Raw genomic sequence first — 19,070 nt, forward strand, 5'->3', positions numbered from 1 at the left:
AAATCCCCAAAATGGCTATGGTCAATTTTACAATTACTGATCTGGCTAATGAAAATAAAGAGTTGAGAGGTAACTCAAAATCAACAGCAGGGAATTTAGATTAAAAGTTCAAGACAAAAACCTGAAGGACACACACACACACACACACACACACACACACACACACACACACACACACACGCCTCCAGGCAAGAGCAATCACCTGCAAAATACCTCTACTAATTTTACACTAGCCAGTAAGTGCTGCATCATCTTTGCTTTTAGCGATAACATATATGCAGTTTGAATTTGGTAAGCAATAATATTATTTAACTTATGCATCAATGGTAAAAAGAAAAAAAAGAATTATATATATATATATATCCTTAAGGAAAAGAAATGGAGCAGTACAAAGTTCAGGTTGTTTGTGCTCTTTTGCATTTTGGTCATATATCTTAAAGTATCAAGTTTACATTTTGGCAAAAAAACAAGAGACATTTTTAGCTTCTTTCTATAAGCCTTACACAAGAACGCCTTCTATCCCAGTAAAGCGGTTATACATGATTAAGTGCATTTAAGGATCATAATAGAATAAAAAATATGCCAAAATACAGGTAAAGATTGAAGGACTTGAGCCAGGAAATAATTTACATAGGTAAAAATTTACCTAACAGCTTATTCTCTTTAATTTCTTAAGTGATCTCTAACTGCACTAAAATATAATTTGAATGTATTATATATTATATATATGTATATATGTAACAATGATCATTGAATCATACTGTTCAATTGTACTACACATTCAGATTTTTTTCAAATGTGCAGATTAAACCCTTTAAAAACATTTTAGGAAAAAAAAACTCCAGCAGCAGTACACGTATGTATGAATAATGAATATATGTATATATCATATTTTACATATTTCCCAATTTCCTATTTTAGGCAACACTACATTCAATTGTTGAATGATTGTGTTAATCATTTTTAAGGCATCAGTGCGTCAAGGGCTAAAATAACAAACTAGGATTCACAAAAATAAATATTAACTGCGCAAAGCAACATCATCATAGTGGCACATCCGGAAAACATTGCACATTTTATCTGTCGGCCACTTATCTCATCAGATTTGTTACAGTTTAATCCACTTTCAGTGAGAGTGCAGGAAAAAGCATTGCAAGATCACAGAAGGGTCCAAAGGTTTAAATTATTCAAAAAAAAAAAATAAATCAGAGAACAAATTTGACTTCATTTTTCAGGTGGTCATTAATCGTACTAAAACGGTCTGGTAATATTCTCATTTTGACAGTGCCATCAGCTCCGCAAGAGAAAATGTGATTGGCTGGACCAGTCTCTATCTGCATCACCCCAGTTCCAATATTCCTGAAGATGGACTGACGTGCATGCTCGTTCAGGAAAGTGTGCAGCAGACTGCAAGTTGTCATACTCCAGACCTATAAAAACGAGGTGATAGAAAAATAAAAGTTAATTGTAGTATATTACAATAGCTTAAAGATTACAAAGCAAAATATTAAAAAGGGGACTTTGAACATATACCATACAGATGCTCAAAAAAAAATGTCAGTATAACCTTTTGGGTGGTATGCCTGGAAATTTTACGGGCTCAGCTGCCCTGCTGCAGCAGCGGGCGCTGTCCTGGAATTTTCAGGGCATACCACTATACAGTAGGTGCGCCCCAGTGGTGCCTCCAGATGTGCACCACCTCTATTGTACCCGGAGCTCCCCTGCCACTATTTACAGCAGTGATGAAGTCAGCAGGCTCAGGGATGTTCGGGGTGGCTCGGGAGCGCTCAGGAGTTCAGGCGCCCGAGTCCGCCCAAGCCGCTGCGAACATCCCCGAGCCTGCAGGTGCGCCAGAGCGGAGGTGGGGGCCTACATTCTGTAGTGGGTTTTGCTGGGGCAGGACAAACCTGCCCTGGTAATTTTGTCCTGTGAGCAAAACCCTCAAGGGGTTAATATCAATACTTGTGAAAGCTGCCATATTGACCACTTTGAGACATGACCTGCAATATGCATTCCAAAACATGACAGCTTCTATTAAGACATTAGGAATGAAACACACACAAAAAAAAAAATCACACTGTTTAACTGTGTATTACATAGAATGTATTTAACTCAGGCCATAGTTAGTCTTCAATGCAGTACCTTAATATTGCCTTCTGCAGATCCGGTAATAAAATATTCTTCAGTTGTATCTACGGAAATGGCCTTGACAGCAGAATCGTGGCTCTGGAAAACATGTCTTTGTTGTCTCTGACGCAAATCGAACAGGCAAGTAAATCCTTTTCTACCTCCTGATATTACAAGCTGACATTTTGGTGCATAAGTAATGACTGTTGCGCCACTATCATGGCACACGAAAGCTGAAAATTGAGTAAAACAATAATTACAAAATCACTTAATTTGTACTGCATAACTTAAAACATATACCAGCAGTTGAATTAAGAGGATACATAGGTATGGTCAACATCCATAGTATCGACAAAATATCTGGACCCATAACACAGGTGTATTGATTGACAAGTGTGAAATACTACTTAAGAAGTCTTATGACTTATACGTTTTCAAATGATAGATTAACTTTTTTGTTGCAAATAAACTGGTATAAAGGAACGGATTCAGTGTCAGTCGCAGTTATGCTTAAAAAGTAACACTGCGACTGCAGTCTCCGCATGCTGGGGGCCAGCCAGCACAGGACAAGGTTGCCCAGCATGTGAAGTAAATGAAATAGTGATTGCATTGCAGAACTACATGTGCATCTCTGAACCGCCCTGAAAACTTCAGCGATCACTGCTGAATTGAGACCAAAGTCACAGATTAAATTTGCATGGTGATAGTCACTCATATCAGCAGAAGAATAACCACCATTGTTGCAGCAGGTGCAGTGCTTCGGGGTCACTGAAGAATGAGGTGCCCACTGCTGACCCCTTCAGCCCAAGCCAGGTTTATGGATACCCATATCAATCTATTTCAACTATAAAGGACCAATTTGGGGTCCATTTTTCCATTAAGGAGCACAATAGGAACAAGCAGAACTCCACTTAGAATTTCTACACGAGTATCCTTCGAATGTCTCTAATTTTGATAAACATGCCTTTTCAAAATGTTTGAAGTGCATTATATTCTATTGCATACTTTTTATTGTATTTTATTATGATACTTTTTTTGGTATATTAAAACAAAGTTATTTATCTAATATATCCAATTGATCATACTCATTGTTAATTAGCGCTCTACCACCACCACCCTTTTTCCCTAAATCAGAGTTTAAACAATCAGACAAAAAAAGTCTAAATATTTGACTTTAGACAGGCGAGGCAAACAAAATGAGTTGACAGGTGGAATGCTTTAGACTGGCGTGAAAAAATAACCTTGTATATGCTAAATCAAATAGACTTTTGCTTTTGGGGAAAATATGTTGTTTCCGACAAAAACAGACCTAACTACCAACACTGAAACCCCTCCCATATCTTCATTCTTGAATATTAGTTCATTGTGTCCTCTAGGTTATCTGTAATAAAGTAATTGGTCTAACATTGCAGATAAAACATAATAAGTATGCATGGTGAGCATAGGCAAACGCAGAGGAGGGTTTCCAGTTGCCCGGAAACCCCACTCTTGGTGAGTGGCTCAAAAAGTGACAATAATAGCAATGGTGTATAATATGATTACTAGAGCTGCTGTCATGTCATGCAATCTAAGGGACAGAGCAAGGTTTCTGCACATTCCCAGTGGTAGAAGCGTCTTCAACTAAGTTTTCTCCGTGTGAGGATCTAAGCCAGGCCCGGCCAACCTTTGGCTCTCCAGCTGTTGTAAAAAAGAAAACTACAACTCCTAGCATTCCTTGCCACAGTTTTGCTATAAGGGAATGCTAAAATTGTGGCAAGGCATGATGGGATGTATAGTTTCACAACAGCTGGAGATCCACAGGCTGGTCAGGCCTGGCCTACGTGTTCACTGGCCTACGTGTTCACTGGCCTACGTGTTCACTACACAGTAACATCCTTTTGCAGGGCAGGGGGAACCTCCCACATCTTTCGATGTTCGGCCACCATCGAAAGATGTGGAAGGTGCACGCATATAAAAAAAAGTGACTCTCAAGTCACTTACATATGCATGCACACTGGGAAGGAAATAGGCTGCCCGCTCCCCTCCCACACATCATGGCCTTCTTAGCATGAGCATGCCCAGCATTCTCATGGGAACGCCCATGAAACGCTGGGCTTTCCCATATGCTAATGAGGCTGCCCGCCACCCCTCTCGCCAGTGGCGTAACTAGAAATATTGCGCCCCCCTGCAGAATGTTTTTTTGCGCCCCCCCCCATACATTAATTATATTTGTTTTCATACATAATACTTCCTGTCCCCCATTTCTATCATCGCTACTATGACCCATAACACCTATGCCTCCTGTCCCTCCCATCACAGTTATCCCTTATCTGCCTGTTCCCCCACTAAAGACTAAACAGACATTACAGAGTAGTTCAGACCTGGCAGGCTTCAGGAGCAGGTGTCCGGACTCTGGACACAGCGAAGTTCCTGTAGTCATTTCTTTCAGCTCACTCTCTGACTGTGGCAGCCTTTATAATCAATCTAAAGCCTCACTGTAATATGCTTTACTGTGAGGATTTGGGTTGATTGTAAAGCCTGCCACAGTCTGTATAAATCAAGCGAAGTGTGGCAGGGACGGGATGGAGGAGAGGGAGATCGTTATGTACGAAGCTGGCCACACTGCTGTCAGAGTGTCACAGACGGGTGCAGGGCTGCTGCAGCCAGGCACCACACCTCATCTCAGCACTTTGCATACCTTGCTGAGCCGCCAAAACTCAGCCCCCGGCATTCTCCTCCTGCCTCCAGCTCCTGCATTCACAGGTACTGTGCGGTGACACTGCGCCCACATATTGCTGGCTCCCCCCCGCAGTGGCTTGGGCTGCTGAGCCTTAGTTACGCCACTGCCTCTCGCTGTACTGGGTGTGTGTAACCAGCGAACAGTCTGCGTATGTGCACTACAAAAACATTGTTCCCCGTATGAACGCAGACCTCCTACGAAACAATCCGAATAACCCCCTTACTCCACTGTTACCCAACTGTAGAAACCCTGCTTTTTCCACTGGTGAGGGTCACACGTATTGGGCCTGTCTTACTACATATTCCTGCATGGTGCTATTTTTTTTCCTCAATGTTACATGTTTGGTAGCCATGTGCTAGGTACTTCGGATTAGTGTTTTGGCACAGCTAAGTAACAATCTGTGGTGCAATAAATGGGGCTATTTGAGGATAGGTGTATGTGGATACATCAGTTTCATGTGTAAATGATAATTTTATATAAAATCTTTTAAAAACAAATTACTTACCATGAACTAAACTATTTGCAGGTGTTACCAATGTATCCCACAAGCAGATATTTCTGGAACATGAAAACAATATGCTTGAATATTTAGTATGATTATACTTTATAAGCTTCCATTTTAAAAACTAAAGTTAGATCAATGTTGGTATGTCAATTACAGTAATGAATTTTTTTTTTTTTATTCATTTAAAAAAAAATCATACAATACAAATCCATACAACATACACAGACATTTTATACATAATAACATAGACATTTATGTACATTAACATACAAACACAATCGTCCAGTGCTGCTTTTATTTAACACATTCTTTCCTGTCTTAAGATCCCTGAGGATATATTTTACTCTACCCTTACATTATATATATCTCTCTTTAGATAGGTATTCATTTCGTATAGCAATATATCTCATATAGTCATGCATCACACGTGTTATTTCCCATTTCACTTTTATGTTGAGGCGTGGGGAGCATTCATGTACAAATTTTAATACACTTTGACTACAGCATCAGAATCAGCTGTATTGGCCAGGTATATATGTATATGTACACAAAATTATTGAATATTGAGGTCATATAATAAATATTTTTAATTGTCTAACAAATATTGTGAATAGTCCCGGGTCAGCGGTGCTCAATTTAACCCTTGAACATATACTTAAATTTTGTCAGGCAGAAATTTCAAGTTATTTGGGGGAATATAATTACCCCTGTATGTGTTCTAGGTGCACAGTGGTATAAAATAGCAAATGGGGTCTGTTTATTGCACTTGGTCTCTCCCCCAACCCCTTTCTCCTTTCTTCTCGCAGCTTTAGTGGCGAGTCAGATTATGCATATGTAAAGATACCTGTATACAGTATTATTCTTTGCACAATTACCTATTATCATTGGACTGTCCTGCTGTTCCGATCAAGGAAGAGGAACTGATGAATACAAAGTCATTGGCAGTTTTGTTATGGCATTGCCACGTCTGTACGGTAAAGAAAAAAATAATGCAGAAAACTTGTCAATATTTCTGTAAGGGATAAAAGGAAAGTACAAAAATATATATACAGTATATATAATAGAAAGATTCCTTACCAAGTATGGTTTGGCAGGACTTCCATTAGCAGCAATATATTTCCAGTTGGTCTGATACAGACTGATAAACCCATCGGCATCAACAATTCCAAACTATCAGGAACAAAGCAGTGACAATATTACAAAAATAGTTACACATTCTGTTCATAACTGTGAGAGTGTTTAAACTTTCCCAAATAATGCTATGTCATAATTCTATCAGATTTATAAATTACATAAGTGCGATTAAAAAAACTATTCAGAAATAACTTTCTATAAGTGCAGTGGCAAAAAAAAAAAAAAAAAAAGAAGACATTCTTATCAGTTTCTGCCCCAGTGGAGCTTACAATCTATATTTCCTAATACAAGTACACACACACACACACACAGTCTAGGGGTAATTTTGTTAGAAGCAAACTGACCTACCAGTATATTTTTGGATTGCTGGAGGAAATCAGAGTACACAGAGTAACCCACGCAAACACAGGAAGAATATACAAACTCCACACAGTTTTGGGCCATGGTCTTAGTGCTGCGAGGCAGTAATGCTAACCAGTACACCATCTTACCCAGTGGTATGAAACCGCACGCTGCTCAGAGAATGCAGCCCCCCCCCCCCCCCTCCATTGTGTTACAGTGTGTTATCCAATGGGTGATCACCAGGGACCCCGACCCCCCCCTTTTTTTTTTTACTTGGTCTTTAAATGTTTCTCATTCATGCTAATATTCACTTATTACTGTATGTACATATAATTGACATCTTATACTTCATCCCCATGGAAGTGTTCTGAATTACGTCATATTGTATGCTGTTAATCATTGCATGCAACATCTGATATTCTTGATTCATATCTATACCTTATGCTGTGTACACACGGTACGAGTACCGTGCAATGCGATCCCGATGCGATCAGATCGCATGGCATGCATTTAAAAAAATTGTATTTACAGTTTCTTATATAACGCAGCAGATTATGTTGCGCTTTACAATTGTAAACAGAGATAAATCAACCTGGGTAACAACAGACAGACTTGGAGGTAAGAGGGTCCTACTGCAAGCTTACAATCTCTAGGGACATCGGAGGGAAACACAAGGACAGGCACCAGTAATAGCATAGCAGTCCCACAAAGTTGCAAGTCCAGAAGGGAAGCTTTATAATACATAAGTGCCTCAGAGGGTTATGTGTGTGGTACCTAAATATGATAGGCTTGCCCGAAGATGTGAGGTGTGGGGAACAAAGGACAGTTCAGATTCGAGGATGACCCCTAGGCAACGAGCTTGCGTGGTAGGGTAGATTGTCGAGTTGTCAACAGTGATGGAGATCTGAGGATGGTAACTGTTCTTACCTGGTGGGAATATAAGTACTTTCGTTTTGGAAATATTGAGTTTGAGGTGGCAAGAAGACATCCAGGATGAGATGGCAGAGAGGCATTCAAAGACTCGGCTCAAAACCACAGGTGACAACTCTGGGGTTGATTGACAGATTTGAATATCATCCGCATATAAATGATACTGAAATCCGAAAGAGTTGATGAGTTTGCCAAGAGATGAGTTATAGATTAAGAAAAGCAGAGGACCTAAGACTGAGCTTTTCGGAACTCCGACTGACAGAGGTAGTGAAGAGGAGGTAGAGTCAGAGAAGCGAACACCGAAAGAGCGTTCAGATAGGTAAGATATGAACCAGGAAAGGGCTGTATCATTAAGACCTAGGGAGTGCAGTGTTTGTATGAAAAGAGTATGATCAACAGTACATGCGATCTGCATACAACTTTGACTATATAGTGCAGATCTGCACTATATATCAATGCAGCCAAGACTTTCTGCTTGCGATACGTGAACGCGCATCGGGATTGCAAGGGTTAAAAACCCATGTGATCTCGATGAGATTTTGACTATATAGTCAAAATCGCATGCAGATTGTACCCATGTGTACACAGCATTACACATTTGTACTCCGTCTTTTTGCTTCAATAAAATAAATTCAATAAACACACTGTCTCCTGCTTACACTATTAGAGCTACAATCACACATTGACTCATTATAAATGCAATTGCTTTATAAATGCTCATTTTAAATCTGAGTCACAATAGTGACAAGGAATATGCAATTGAACACATCCTTTCCATATGCCACATACTACAGTATATATAGTACATGCAGTAAGTGCCCATAAAAATAAGAAAATTCAGAAGACACAGAATAGAATGATTAATCTCAGAACTCTACGATGTAATACTGCTGTAGTGGGTATGGGTCATGGGGTCAACAGTAATTAGGCCGACAGTCATTAGGTCAACAGAAAAGGTCAACGTAAGTTTTGGTGTTTTTTGTGTGCCTATGTCGATATAAAAAAAAAATCCCCCCCCCCCCCTCCCTTTCCATGTCAACCGATTGCTGGTGTACACCTTTAAACCAGGCATGTCCAAACTGTGGCCCTCCAGCTGTTGTAAAACAACACATCCCAGCATCCCTTGCCATAGTTTTAGCATTCTCTAACAGCAAAACTGTGGCAAGGCATGATGGGACTTGTAGTTTCACAACAGCTGGAGGGCCATAGTTTGGACATACCTGCTTTAAACCATGTTGGCCTAATGCCTGTCCACCCTTTTCATGTGTCGTCCTTTGGACTGTCGACCAATAGTGGTCGACCTACTGACTGTCGACCGCATCCCATTGTAGTTATGCAGGATTTGTGCCTATAATTGACCACTGAACTTCATGATAAAAGTCTAAAGGGGCATACACACGTAGAGATGTGCGCTAAGCAATTTTGCTAAGCTACTGTATTTAGGGTAGGCGATTTCCTGGTGTCCAGATCTCCCATGGGGAGCACATATACATGCAGAGATTTGTGCTAAGCGATTTGTGCTAAGCAATTTTGCTTAAGAAAAAAAGGCCGGGTAGTGGTTCAGAATGAGAGTTTGCGATCAGTATCTCTCATTCTGTACACACAGAGAGATTTACAGTCACTTGCTAAGCAATTTGACTAGATTTTGACTGCATGCACTGACTTATAGTGTGTACACATGGTTCGATATGGCTTCCGATGTTGACGATATCATCAACATCGGAAGCCATATCGCATACATATCGCATACTGATTGTATGCATTGTAAGGGCTTCCTAGCCCGATGCGCGCTCCCGTTTAAGGAGAGATCGGAGGGGAGATAGAGTGGGCAGCACACTCTATCTAGCACAAATCGCAAGCATATCGCATGCATCGTATGTGTCTTGCGATATGCTTAAGATGCGATGTGCTATACGATTTCCAGGGCCCTGTCAGTCATCCTGTTGTTAAGTCAAAATCACTTAGTCAAAATCTTAAGCAAATCTTAAGGCACATAGGAAATCGTATAGTAAATCAAATAGGAAATCGCATAGCAAATTGTATGGTAAAAAGTCAAAATCTTAAGCATATCTTAAGGCATATCTTAAGGAGTAGAGAAAAAAAGGGAAAAGTAAAAATCGGACAAAACATCGAATCGTACATCGGATCGCACAGAACATCGAACCGTGTGTACACACTCTTAGTTAGGAGATAACAAATCTCTTGTGGCATACACACTGAGATCTGTGTTTGCTTTCTAAGCAATCTAGTCAGATTGCTTAGAATATAGCACAAAATCGCTCCGTGTGTATGCCCCTGTGCATTATCTATACAAGAGTAAAAGTGTACAAAGGTGTATTATATAGAATGACAGCCACACCAGACAGAACAGTCTGAAATAAAATAATAAAAAAATGGTCATTTGTTCACTTGAACACAGATTGGTAAAGGTTTCTGTTAAAGTTAGGGTAGTAGTGTATTATTCCGCAGTCTGAATTTATTGGGCAGAACATAATTGGAGAAGGTAGAAGGAAAGCAACACAGCACAGGAAAGAGAGAAGTCTGGGACACGAAGGTAGAAGAGGCCACAGTCTCCCATCAGTGACTAAATTTAAGGCATAGCACTTTGAAAAAGAGTCAAAGCCACTGAAATGTCAATGCTTCAATAAAAACAGTTGATCTTATTCCATATGGGTAATTAGAACTCAGAACATGTTATTCTGTTTACTTTTCCTGATAAATACAAAATAACTATGTACCTTATTTCCCTGGTGGTTAAACTTAATCCTTGTTACTCTGGAATTCCCACCTGTCCGGAAGCATGTTATCTGCTGGGCGTGACCCCACTCAAACATCCTTACACTGCCATCTTGAGCTCCAGTTAGATCTATACAAACAGACCACATTAAAAAAGTACTGCTCACCAGTAAGTCTACTGTATTGTAAAATACAAATTATTATGTGCAACATTAACCTAAAACCACATACACTAGACAAAATTGTTCACAATATTGCTCAGAAAGGGCTGTAGGTGCAATATTGTGGATAATATTGCTTAGTGTGTATGCACCCTGTCATTAACGATGTGCACTCCCATGCGTCGTTAACAACCCCATCCCCCATCCAAGCCTGTCCGGATGAGGGAGGTCATAGTTAAGGACGAACATGCTGCAGCATGGCCGTCTGTCCTCCCGCCAACCCCCTGCCATCGCTCACCTCAGAGCAGGCATCAGCAAGTGTGTATGCACTTGCCAATGTCACCCCCCCTACTCCACAACCAGGTACCCAACACCGCCAATAATGGAGGCAGGGGACATTGGGTAATGTGTATGGGCCTCAAATGTGCGACCAATTCTATACATATAGGCAAATATTTTTCACTTTGTTTGCAACAATGTTCCTAATGTGAAGGTTACACAAATATTTAACAGGTCAGTCTAATATATGACAATGATGGACTGCATTGCATTATTCAGCGCTGTAACAGGACCATTTTATTCACAAAGACAGTAACTCACAATAGGGGAGGGTCGGATGGGACGCCATCCTTCGTACATCTTTGATTGTTTTCTTTATGAGCTGTAAGACAAAGTGAAAATCATGTAAATATCACTGTGTCCATTAGAGAACTTCACATGTCTTACAAATTAAAGAACAACAAAAAAACCCCAAAAACTTTGTTTTCCCAACATGTTCTGTTTATGAAGGGGAGAAATCCCTCTGAGTAACAAAAAGTTAAAAGCATAGAGCCTACATTAGAACACACAAGCCATAATATTACAGTACCATGCCTATAGCTAGGAAGTATGGTAGCAATCATAAGTAAAAAAAGATAAGACACATCATATACAATGGCCCATTAATACTCACCACTCAAGCTTCAGCCGCTGGTCTTTTGCAGCAGCCCCTGCCGGCTTTGGCTATTTACAACTGCCCAAAAGGGTGTCTCGGCCCAGTTGGGTGTTCCGGCACCTGAACTTACACAAGTGACTGGCGTTGGCAGGGGGCAGCCGCAGGGAGACCCCAGCAATTGTACGCTGGGGAGGTATGTGATAGGGGAGGAATGCAACGGTGGGGGGAGTGACAGAAGGTATGTGTGTGCCCCTAGAGATGGTGAGCCAGTGGTGCACAGAAATTTCCCAGGAGAGCCTGCTTCTGAAGCGCAGCTAAACCAATTTGTGTCAGCCAATTCTGTATGCCTATGTGGGAACAGATCTCACGCAAAAATAGGCATAGTCTGTTTTTAAAATCTGTGTGATAGCTAGGGCCTGAATCTTGGTGGGACGTGATGCAGATATTTATGTAAATGGACAATGCTTGTTTTCATGCTTCACAGCACAAGCCTCCCACAGTGTAGTGCAGTAACAATTGAGATTCACCATCTCAGAAACGTGGGTACTTGTGTAGTTTCACGGCCCCAGCATGGAGCCGTGCGTCTGAGTCCCCTTGCGGGGCTTGCTTCGCTCGCCCATGCTGCGGGCTCGGTGGCTCGCTACGCTCGCCACGCTATCTAAAATCAACTCCATGCCAACGTGGATAGTGGGGGTATGAACTATCCACGTTGGCATGGAGTTAAGTTACTTTATTTTAGATAGTTTGGCGAGCGTACCCAACCCGGAAGTAGCACAGCGCCATGCTGGCGCCATAAAACTGCACAAGAACCGAAACGTGTTTGCCGTTCCTGGGCAATGGCTCCTCAGATGCACGAATGTGTACAATCTCATGGGCGTATTATGACAGTGTCCTAAGCAATATACATATCTGGTTCCGAAATAGACAACTGCTTCACCTTGCATGGTGTAAGGCAGTGGTTCTCAAAACTGTGGGTCCTGACCCCAAAGTGGGTCCCCGCCTTCTCAGCATGGGGTCGCGGCTCCATGTTGCTGACCATCAGGCTAATGACTTCTCTAATCTCAGTCACGGATTCAAGGAGTCTGATAGATCTGTTACTTCAGGCTCCTCCCATCATTTTGTGCCTCCACAATGCTGCCATGTATGTGCTGTCTGTTGACTACACATGTGATGTGATGACCTTCTGCAGTAACTTGCTGGGGTCCTGTCATTATTTTTATTCTTTGTTGGGGTCCCAGAGCAAAATAGTTTGAGGTCCCCTGGTGTAAGGGACCGTTTCGATGCTGCATCTGACACGCTATATTCACAGTTACAACATACCCAAATGGGTAGCTGAGGAGGGATAAGGGTATAGAGCCACATCTGGGAGTACAAATAATGGAGTTTGAAGTCAACTTTGTGTGATCATCACTAAGTAACATTTATGCAACCTTACTAAGATGCACGTATATAAAAATACCACAATAACCGTGACTTCAATGACATATCCTTCCTGGTTTTGCATTCTGAACACTGTTTTCCGTGAAATCAACCTGTTGGTAACTAAGTGGTCAGCAGAAATGCAGGTTTACCTTACGCTGCAATGTGCTCCCATTACCAACAATGCCACTACAGAAGTAGGGAATCTGAGGTATATCTATTGAAGCCATCTAGATCCCTTATTATTTTGCCTTCTAATAGATAATTTGTCCAATAGTGTGTTTTTATATATATTCTATTATGCGCCAAATGGTATTTACTAAGACGTTTCTGCAAACAATGTTTGCTGAAACCGTACACCTAGGGTCAATCCCATCATTTGAGAAATCAGCCTGACCATAGGGCTCAAAACTATATTGTGCAGAGAGCACTTTCGTGCAGATTCCAACCACTGTAAAGTGCTGGAATCACACAGACAAGATCATGGCTAATGGGATTGACCACAGCTTGGCATCAGACTATTTATTTACTGTATTAGCAGTTTCTTATATAGCGGACACATATTCCGCAGCGCTTTACACCAGTCCCTTTCCCAGTGGAGCTTACAATCTATATTCTCAACATGTACACGCACACACAGACATTCTAGGTTTAATTTTGTTGGATACCAATGAACCTACCAGTATATTTTTGGATTGTGGGAGGAAACCAGAGCACCCAGAGGAAACCCATGCACGCCATATAATACAAATTCCGCACAGTTAGGGCCATGGTGGTAATTGATTCCATGACCTCAGTGCTGTGAGGCAGTAATGCTAACCATTATACCATCCGTGCTGCTAAGATAAGAACCTCTTGGCTGATCAAGTCTCCCATGTTTTGTAAAGGCGTTTTTTGCTTTCACATAGTTGCTATCACTTTTGTAAACCACACTGGTTTCTTTTTCTTGTTGCTTTTTTCGAACCCTTTTAATACAAAGATCTGTTGACTTTAGTATTGCATTTTTATTGGTTTCCACCTCTCCTGCACTGAACTTCCTCCAATCTGCCAATAAATCACTAACACACATCCTATTTCTGCAAAATCAGCCTGCCGGCATTCAATTAAATAGGATAAACAGGAATTTCAGTAGACACGCAATAGTTTATGAACCAGGAGACAGACTTTTTAAAGTGGGACTTACAACAGATGCACCCCTCCCTGTTTGAACTCCTCCTAGCCAAGGCATATTGATAGGGGTGCCTGGATTGCTGTGGGTGTAAGGAGTGGAGCCCTGAACAGCTGAAAGGTCATCACGCGTGTGAACAACGAGGAAATCGTCAGTTCTAGGAAAACAATAGAATATAAGATTACTTATACTTAAAAGGCACCATAATAATTCTAGAGTATGGGACATACATCAATTTAAAAAAAACAAATACTATACACAAAATAAATAGGTTCATCGATCATTTTGCAGAGTGATCTGGAGTGTTTTTGCACTGTGCATGCTCCGGAGCTGTGTGTAGTAAGTTGTGGATCGCCCATTAGTACATTTCGGTGATACTAAAATAATGTGAAAAATAATATGGATAACTATTGCCGTATATTACTGCAAGTCTTATATAACACCACCACTGTTCATTACTATTTGGTCACTGTCCCTGATCATGCATCATTCCCTTGCAGGGCAACGTGCTGCTGCCATGTGGGTGGATATACTGTAACAATTCTTCTGTTTAAGACCATACTGAAGGAGAACAAGAAAGTGTTCAGTTTAATAACCGACACATTTGGCAACAAACCAAAAATACAAATGCATACCCTTTATTTTCCATTTCAGATTCATCATCAATCCATGAATAAATCTGTGTGGCCAAGATTGCAGACACATCAAGTTCCTGGATATCATGGCTGGAAGCAATTGCAATGCAGTTTCTGTTGGCCTTGAAACAGAATAGAAATGATGACATTTTATAAATAAAATAAAAAAACATGGTAGAAATAATAATTTGTAGAAGGATGGCACAAACATTAAACCAGATTATTATTATTACTTGCTTACAGTATAGCCTCTTAATTGTGTCCATAGGGTACACAGGGACAGTGGGTATAGCCTGGAGAGGTCAGAGTCTGGACACCAATTAGTAAAAAAAAAATATTAAAAGTAAAATATTCTCTCAACATCCTAGACTCAGTCCTCACTACACCCCACCCACAGCCACAGCAAGCCAGTTAGCAAGCTATGGCAGGAGCTAGGAGCATCAGAGGAAGAAAGAAGACAGGCAGACAACCACAGGAAAGCATTCAGAAAACTGGTACATGGGAATAAAAAAAGGACCCCACGCTTCTCCGCAGAAGGACCACACAGAGTCGTCAAAAAACATTACAACTGATCAGTACATTACAACTGATCATTACAGAGACCCCATCTTAGCGAAGTCACCTCTTCCATCAAAGCAGAGAACCCTTACAAAATTGAAAGAGGCCTGCTGGGTTTCCTTTAGGGATATCCAATCTTCCCAAAGAACAGATTTCCATAAAATCTTACAGATGTCCCCGTGTCTTGAAAGAACCAAAATAGGGCCCATGAAACCGCCAGGGCACAAACAATGTCTGCTCGAAACGGACACCCTGATGGAATTTCCTAACATCCAGAATGAGTGCAATTAACCACAGGCAGAGGGCAGTATTCAATGAGGATGATTCGCCATGTTCTACAGCGGATGTGCGCTATTTTCGTGCTCTAAGGTGAATATTTTTACTGAAAAACTGATTCGCCCTATTCGCCGACGGTGAACAGTGAATGACGGACAATACGTCTGATAGTCGCCATAATTCGCTGTGGTTTTTCAATGTGATTCGCCGTGAGTGTCACCTTGTAACAATCGCCATCTTTTTATGGTGAACTGAACTGTGATCTTTTAAAATAAAGTTTTTTATTTTATTATTTGGTGTAAAAAAAATCTGTATTTTTTTTCTGTGAAGGGGCATGCTGCACATGAATATATATTTAATTATTATTATTTTTTTACACATAACAGCCAGCAGGGGGCCGGGAGCCGCTCATTAAATATTCATATATTCACTTCACACAGTGCAGCGGCTCCCTACCCCAGTCCCCTGCCAGCTCTCCTGGGGGGCAGCTTCTGTTGCCTGTGTCCCCGGGAGCCCTGCTTCTGCCCCACAGTGTTCGGCACAGGCAGGGAGGCTTCCATCTCTTGCCTGTCCTCCTGCTATCCAGTTGCTCTGTTATTACAAAAAAAAAAGTAACAGGGAGCCACTTAAAAGCAGTCCCCACCAAATGGTGCCCGCTCCTGCCGCCAGCAAACTGCGACTAGCTCGCTCTGGCTGTGGGTGAGAGAGGGAGTCTGGGGATGCTTGTAAACTTTTTGTCAATATTTGATGCCCAGACACTAACCTCTCCAGGCTAAACCCGGTGCCCAAGGGTGGACGATAAAGAAAAATACATCAAGTAGAAACAATCTGATCTGCTGATGCTATGCAATTAAAGTATAAACCTTTTCGAAAAACAGACGCATGTATAAATTTCTATTTCATTACAGTCTGGGAGCACAATATGTCTCTCCTACTGAAAGCTCGGTATATACTGTATCTAGTACCCAAAAACATATCTGGGGAAAAGACATGGAAACATTATAAAGGAGCAAAAGGCAGCCGTAGACATACTTTATTTACTGCAAAAGCAGTGATTATGTCGGACTCTTTGTGGATTATTCTTGCTCTTCCTCCTGAGGACCCAAGATCAGTTTCAGTCTAAAAAAAAAATAGAAAGTGAGAAAATAGGATAATACAGAAAGGTAAGAATCACTATGTAGCCGATAGCATTATACCAAACATCTTCATATGCCCTTTCTGAAACCAAAACTTTTTTCAATTGGTTTTACAACACAAATTCCTCACTATGGGGATAAACCATAAATGGCCTTACCATAAATAATGGAATAAAAATGTGGGGATTTCACATGAAACATCAATTAAAAGAGCATAATCATATTTAGTCATTCATTAATGTAAACAATTGTATGCATTAGATGCAATATAGTTTTAAGCTTCAGGTCCAAAATTCCATTGGTTACCGATTCATTTTAGAAAATCAGCCCCATCTGGGTCTTCAGGAATAGAACATGGCTGGCAAAAAGAAGCAGTAAGTGCTGTATTTGACCACTCATCACAGAGAAGTGGTGAGCTCTAATTTTGTAGTATATCCTGGCAACCAATCCTGATCACCTTAACCTGAAAATGGTAAGATATTATCAATACGGTCTGCTTGCAAACCAGCATGCCACTGACCAACTATTGACGTATCGTTTATGGATATTTTCCTACGTACAATATTGTTTGCCCAGGCTTACTGCCTGTCATCTAGTGTGGACAGGGCTTATCCCTGCACAGGCCGGCATAACCAAATTTACAAAGCAAACGCATACTTTTACATTTTGCATTTGTAAGCAAAACGTGCGATCTTAACATGAGATGAAACACAAACACCATGTGATAGGCAAATGTTTAAGCATGTGTAACATATAAAGGGTATTGTAACAATAGTTGAAGACTTTATGACTATAATGAATAAAAAAAAAAAAGAGCATGACAATTTTGCAGCTATTATCTAGTTACCGTATATACTCGAGTATAAGTCGACCCGAATATAAGCCGAGGCACCGAATTTTACAACAAAAAACTGGGAAAACTTATTGATTTAAGTGTGACCCTCACTCGAGTATAAGCCGAGGGGGGGCTTTTTAAGCATAAAAAATGTTCTGAAAAAGTAGGCTTATACTCGAGTATATATGGTAATTAGAAAATAAAAAATCCTTGGTGTAAATAGGAATATAGTGTTATGAGCTTATATGCGGAAAAAAAAGCTCATGTGTGGAAAATATAAAAAAAAGTCTTAAACCAATAAATCTTACAATATTGGAAAAAATATATAAATGGCAAAATTAAACGAATACAGAAAGTGAAATCTACGCATTTAGTTAAAAAAATGCTACTTGCCCCCAGCTAAGTCCAAGTGGCCACCTTACTACAGCACTACCACAGCTGGGGTTGTAGTTCATCAGTTACTGCTCAGACTATTGTTGTGTAATATTGCAATATTTCCTACAATGGCTTCATTTTATTATGCTTACGTAACAATGTTAAAGAAACAAAACAAAAACCCATCACAATACTGTACATTGGAATTACTTAATCAGCAGTGTATAAAAACATAATCTGAAACATAAACTAGTACCTCATTTAGAGATCTTTTTTTGGTAAATATATTTCTTATAAAGGTTTCCTGGATTTCCTCCTGTTTTACCAGATATTGCCAAAGCCTCTTTATAGGTAAGGTGCTTGAATGCTTGGATCTAAATAGAAATACATACAAACCTTTAAAAAGACCAGTGATGTGAAAGTAGAAAACAACCACTGACCAGACTAAAGGATTCAAGTGATAAAATAAAATAAAGGGTGGTAATCAATCCCCGCCGCTATATCTCATAGTAAAAGAGCAGCTTCCGACAGCATTGAAGAAGGAATTCGACAAAACGGATCAGACTTCAAAATCTGTTTTGTGGAAAACGGCCATGGATTGCTGAATTCATGGTCGGATCTCAACAATCTGCGATCATTTACCCTGACATGCCCCATTTTGGACAGTGGACAGGCTGAACAATGAATTCCGCCAGCCTATATACTGTCAAGCCGAGCTAAAACGCGAATGTTCCGACAGTCGGTATCCTGGATTGAATACCCCCCAGAAGTGCTAAAAGTCCCAACATACCCAACACTATATTGTTTATATACACAGCAAAAAAAAAACTGTTGCAGAAAGATCTCATGATATATATATATGTATATATACACACACACATATATATATATATATATATATATATATACATATATATATATACATATATATATACAGAGTAGTACCCGCACTCGCACTTACCGATGGTCAGCGTGAGGGGTGCCCAAAAGGTCACACCGCGGTGTGCCAATTATAATCCAAAAAATCCACTAATGGAAATGAGCACTCGCCTCCAAGTTTTTAAGATAAAAAAACTTTTT

The 19,070-nt window shown here is 40.4% G+C and overlaps 1 protein-coding gene across 2 annotated transcripts in view; it reads right to left on the reverse strand.

Annotated features, from left to right (window-relative positions):
- Positions 1-394: 394 nt before the first annotated feature.
- Positions 395-19,070, reverse strand: part of DMXL1 (Dmx like 1) — a 124,662-nt gene continuing 105,986 nt past the window's right edge. For both annotated transcript variants that reach the window (XM_083151607.1, XM_083151608.1), the window contains 11 exons: positions 18,247-18,364; positions 16,677-16,763; positions 14,811-14,932; positions 14,191-14,332; positions 11,255-11,315; positions 10,496-10,623; positions 6,429-6,521; positions 6,227-6,318; positions 5,352-5,404; positions 2,143-2,360; positions 395-1,430 (listed from right to left, as the gene is read on the reverse strand). In XM_083151607.1, the coding sequence (XP_083007733.1) occupies positions 1,206-1,430; positions 2,143-2,360; positions 5,352-5,404; positions 6,227-6,318; positions 6,429-6,521; positions 10,496-10,623; positions 11,255-11,315; positions 14,191-14,332; positions 14,811-14,932; positions 16,677-16,763; positions 18,247-18,364 (1,339 nt within the window). In that variant the 3' untranslated portion in view covers positions 395-1,205. The remainder of the gene's footprint in view (positions 1,431-2,142; positions 2,361-5,351; positions 5,405-6,226; positions 6,319-6,428; positions 6,522-10,495; positions 10,624-11,254; positions 11,316-14,190; positions 14,333-14,810; positions 14,933-16,676; positions 16,764-18,246; positions 18,365-19,070) is intronic.

The sequence above is a fragment of the Crinia signifera genome, chromosome 1, assembly GCF_055691185.1.
Source record: "Crinia signifera chromosome 1, ASM5569118v1, whole genome shotgun sequence".
Classification (NCBI taxonomy): Eukaryota; Metazoa; Chordata; class Amphibia; order Anura; family Myobatrachidae; genus Crinia; species Crinia signifera.